Source organism: Rousettus aegyptiacus, unplaced genomic scaffold (genome assembly GCF_014176215.1).
Source record: "Rousettus aegyptiacus isolate mRouAeg1 unplaced genomic scaffold, mRouAeg1.p scaffold_m13_p_4, whole genome shotgun sequence".
Classification (NCBI taxonomy): Eukaryota; Metazoa; Chordata; class Mammalia; order Chiroptera; family Pteropodidae; genus Rousettus; species Rousettus aegyptiacus.
This window is the reverse complement of record NW_023416307.1, coordinates 71,733,025-71,737,886: the sequence shown is the minus strand read 5'-3', so window position 1 is coordinate 71,737,886 and position 4,862 is coordinate 71,733,025. Positions and strand designations below refer to the sequence as shown.

General features: G+C 34.5%; 1 protein-coding gene across 2 annotated transcripts; it reads left to right on the top strand.

The window, feature by feature from the left end:
- The first annotated feature begins 903 nt into the window (after window positions 1–903).
- On the top strand, window positions 904–4,351 carry GPR15 (G protein-coupled receptor 15). 2 transcript variants are annotated; one of them, XM_016135869.2, is made up of 2 exons: window positions 905–1,148; window positions 1,312–4,351. In XM_016135869.2, the coding sequence occupies exon 2, from the start codon at window positions 1,350–1,352 to the stop codon at window positions 2,268–2,270; it is 921 nt and encodes a 306-aa protein (XP_015991355.2). In that variant the 5' UTR covers window positions 905–1,148; window positions 1,312–1,349; the 3' UTR covers window positions 2,271–4,351. The 2 variants fall into 2 exon arrangements, with proteins under 2 accessions (XP_015991348.2, XP_015991355.2); XM_016135862.2 differs by having other exon boundaries at window positions 904–4,351.
- Window positions 4,352–4,862: the final 511 nt, after the last annotated feature.

Sequence of the window (4,862 nt, the reverse complement as noted above, 5' to 3'; positions counted from 1 at the left end):
AACATCACTTAAAATAGGCCTGTCTGTTGCTAGGTCAATAATTCCAAAAGTGAAGTTCACTGATGTGTGGAGGTACTTAAGAACAAGTCATGGCTCAAGAGCTAAAAATTTACTGGTGAGATGTGAAGAAGAGAGGGCATCTAGAGTCTAATGAAGGATAGTATTGTACAGTTAGTAAGGAGAAACTCTGTTAAGAATGTTGACTCTAATAAAGAGAGTTCGTTCCATTCGTTGAATTACAATAGCAGATAAGGAGAGGAAAATAGCAATCTGTGATTTTTAAACCTGTGTTTATAAGCTACATAAATAACAACAACACCTGCAGTTAAATCCTAATGAATTCACCTTTGCCAAATACACCGAACAACAAAAATGAATTTTCTTAATCAACGCAAATAAACTTATTTCCAAAGCATTTACTATGTTTCAAGGTGCTGTGCTAGTTGTAGTGAAATTTTTTTTTCAAATAATAATAAAAGCACAAGATGGGTTCTCAACCTTGTGAGGATTTTTTAAAAAAACTTATTGAATGAGACAGAATTGATTACTTATGAATTAAAAAAGCCAAATAAATAGGAAAAATCTCATACCCTAAGTGGAATCATTGTGTTTGCCATAGATATGGACTGGTATGAAATTTGGGAAATTTTCAAATCACACTTTATGCAATGAAAGATTATTTTCTTCACATTTCCCAGTGATGTAAACAAAAAAGAATATCTTCATCATCGTCACCTTAAAGTTCTAAAAGTAAAACAGTACTCTATATGTGAAACAGAAGGCTAGATCAAAAGGGTTCTCAGAGTCAGGAAAGCAAAATGTGTCTTTAAAGTAGGTGAGAAAAAAAGGTTCATTTCTCGATTTCTGAATTTAAAGAAGCATTGAATATCTTGAAGAAAGAAGTCAAAGTGTACCTCAGTTTCCTGGGCAAACGCAAATAAAGAAAACCACAACCACAACCACCCAACAGCAATCAGGGTGGTGCTCCTGGTGGGCCCTCTCTGAGAACTGGTTGAAACTGCTTTTTTTAATCTCTGTTTTTATGCTTGTCCCAAGATCTTTTAAGGGAGGGAGGATGGGGGAAGAGGCAGGCACTGTATAAAAGAAGCTGCCCTGAGATTTCTAAAATTCATACGAAAACTTCCTAGGTAAGGAAACTTACCAGATTTGGCACATCATCTTCAGTGATGGACCCAGGAGCAACCTCAGTTTATTTGGATGATTTTTATGCTACGAGCCAAAATCCTGATTTTGAGGAGATCCGCTCCCATGTTCCTTATACATCTGTCTTCCTTCCTATCTTTTACACAGCTGTGTTCCTGATTGGAGTGCTGGGGAACCTCATCCTCATGAGTGCATTGCATTGCAAACGGGGCAGCAGAAGACTGATCGACATCTTTATCATGAACCTAGCTGCCTCTGACTGCATTTTCCTTGTCACATTGCCTCTCTGGGTGGATAAAGAAGCTTCTTTAGGACTGTGGAGAACGGGCTCTTTCCTGTGCAAAGGTAGCTCCTACCTGATCTCGGTCAACATGCACTGCAGTGTCTTCTTGCTCACTTGCCTGAGCATTGACCGCTACCTGGCCATTGTGTGTCCAACCATATCCAAGAAATTCAGAAGGAGAGACTGTGCGTATGGAGTCTGTGCCAGTGTCTGGTTTATCTCCTGCCTTCTGGGTTTGCCTACTCTTCTGTCCAGGGAGCTCACCCTGATTAACAATAAGCCATACTGTGCAGAGAAGAGAGCCACTTCCATTAAACTGACTTGGGCCCTGGTGGCCTTAATTTTTACCTTTTTTGCTCCTTTGGTGAGCATCGTGACCTGCTACTGTTGCATCACAAGGAAGCTGTGCATCCATTACCACCAGTCTGGAAAGCATAATAAAAAGCTGAGGAAATCCATGAAGATCATCTTTATTGTCGTGGCAGCTTTTATTTTCTCCTGGTTGCCCTTCAATACTTTCAAGCTCCTGGGCATTGTCTCGGGATTGCAGCAAGAACTTTACTTTTCCTCAGCTGTTCTCCAGCTGGGCATGGAGGTGAGTGGGCCCTTAGCATTTGCCAACAGCTGTGTTAACCCTTTCATTTACTATATCTTTGACAGCTACATCCGCCGAGCCATTGTACACTGCTTGTGCCCTTTCCTGAAGAACAATGACTTTGCGAGCAGCACAGAGACATCAGATAGTCACCTCACTAAGGCTCTCTCCAACTTCTTGCATGCGGAGGATTTTGCCAGAAGGAGAAAGAGGTCTGTGTCACTCTAAAAGGGACTGTGCCGTTTCAAGCTCGGTGAATTGAAAAGCTAATTTGGGTCAGCAACAAAGAAAGAAGAAAAATATTGCTGAAAGTATTCATATTGGTTCATAAATGCAAGAAAGAGTGTTTTTAAAGAGACAACTGAAAAGTCTCCGTGTTCGTGGGTATAATCAGGCTATATGCTGTTTTTTTTTTTTTTTTTTTTTTGAGCTGAATGGCCTTATTTGACCCTTGAGAATCAAGTTTACTGGGCAAAATACAACTCCTATATGTCCTTGAATTCTGAGATAAAAGCTGCTGCTTGCTCCAGATGCTTTCTTTATGATTAATGCACAATCAGGCCTTTCCTCTCTCAAGAACCATGGTACCTTGATCCACACCATCCTTCATTCTGAGCTCCAAATTGGACTACATTTAAAAGACTGTCCGCTTTTGCCTGGTGAGAAAAGTGGTGACAATGCAGGTAGCAAAAAATATAATACACCTCTGCCCTATAATCAATTGTTCCTGAGTGGGGAAGTGAGTTTCTGCCCTTGATCCTTAAAACTTTGTAAGATGTGCTTGCTCCGGCAGGACACATGCTAAAACTTTGTATGGTGATTCCTTACTATCTTCCAACATTGTCTTTCGCCCTATGCCATTCAAAATAACTTTGGACTGCCAAAAACTCATGGGGATAGAATCATTTTGTATTGTATATATGATTTGGGACTTACTTTATCACCTGGCCTTCTAGAGTATTTTAGTAAGAAAGCGTAGGGTGAGGTTTGACCTTTATTTTCTTTATATATGTGAAAATAGATCTTATTGTAGTGATGTAGTAACTACTTTTCAGTGGAGTTTTACTATGCTCTTTTTTTTTGTTTTGTTTTATAAATTATGATATGACTTTGCTTTAATCTCATTTTTTAATTACCCAGCTATCTAGTTATCAAATGAAAATTTTACTACTAATGTAATTTGAGGTCATCAAATGCCCTTGTACAGTTATCATTTTGTATTTTAATTAAAATGTTAGTGCCACGCATTCCCCATAGCATCATTTGCTCAGTACATATAATTTCAAGATTTGATTCAGTAATATAGGAAGACAAGATGCTCCATATTTAGCCGAAATGAAAAAACCATAACAAAAATTGGTGTTTTTTAAATATATTTTCCAAACTCACAGACCATCCTTCACCCAATAAATATTTATTGAGTTGATTTGTACCTAATATGCCTTTTATAGACTTTGAAGTGAAAAACATGTAACTAGCAGTAACCACAAAAGGCTTTGCAGCAGCAAATATACTATTATAAAAATCTTTTGATTCAAGAGAAAGTGGGCTATGTTTTTACACTAACTGGTGACTCAAGTGAATTACTTTTTTATTTCTATTAGTTTTGAAAATCAGAGAAAGCTTAGAATTTTTTCAGAAACTAAGTAATTCAAGTTCATTCTATGTATCTTTCACATTAGGAGACATCTAAAATATCAAGCATTTTCTTATCTCATAATCCATTTAGAAGTTAAAATATAGTTTTTGGTTTTATAAATTGGTTAATCTGTTAATTTCTCTTAAACTTTTATTAAATAAAAGTATAACATCCTTATAAAAGTATTCTATGTGCTATTAATTTCTAACACCACATTAATATTAATATTCTGTCTTTGAATGATTTATCATTGATATAGAAAAAAAAGACTGTGTAAATCATAAGAAAGAAAGCTGCAAGAAATACTTCAAAACTGAATTCAGAATAATTAAATAGATTTCCAAAGTTTAAACAAAAACAAAATATAGAAGGTAGAAGACATTCACTTTTTAAAAACAAATAAAAAAATAATAATTATAATAAAATAAAATAAATCAACAAAAGCACTATTACTGTTCACAAAAATCATTGTCTTTGAGAAATGCTACCTTTAAAAAATAGCCCAATCATTTAGCTAAAGTATTTGTAAGGAAATGAGAAAAGCCAAGTTATTGGGTTTAACTTTATCCTTAATGTTCAGACATTGAGCAAATCATTTTAATTTTTCATACTTACACATAGTCGGTAATAACTATGTTTATAGAATTCTCATGAATATTACAAGACTAATCAATACAATGGTTTTTTTTTAATAAGTAAAAGGTTATTATATAAAGCAATTGGGTTTTTATTATTAATTACTGAATGTAGCTTTAAAATTTCCAAACTAAAATATCAAATGACAATTGCTCTCAATTAAAAAATATTAAAAATCTATTTTACTTCTGTTTTTTCCCTTCAGTTTTTGCTCAGGATGTTTGAAATAACATTGAAAAAATTATTGCTGTACTTTTTAATACTTTAAATAGACACACTAATTTTACACATTTAAGAAAATCTTAATGTATTTTATAAGGTACCAAAGATGGAAGAAAACTGTATTTAATTTTACATATAGCATAACTCTCGGTGAAAAAAGTTCAATACTTGCTTAAGTTGGTATGTTGTTATGTCATATATGGATTTCTCTAGCATGAAATGAAATGTAATTTACATTATGATAGCATTAAAAATTTTATGATAAATTATTTGGTTAGGTCTCATTTTGCATATTTTTGAGCCATAATATTTCCACATTTTTA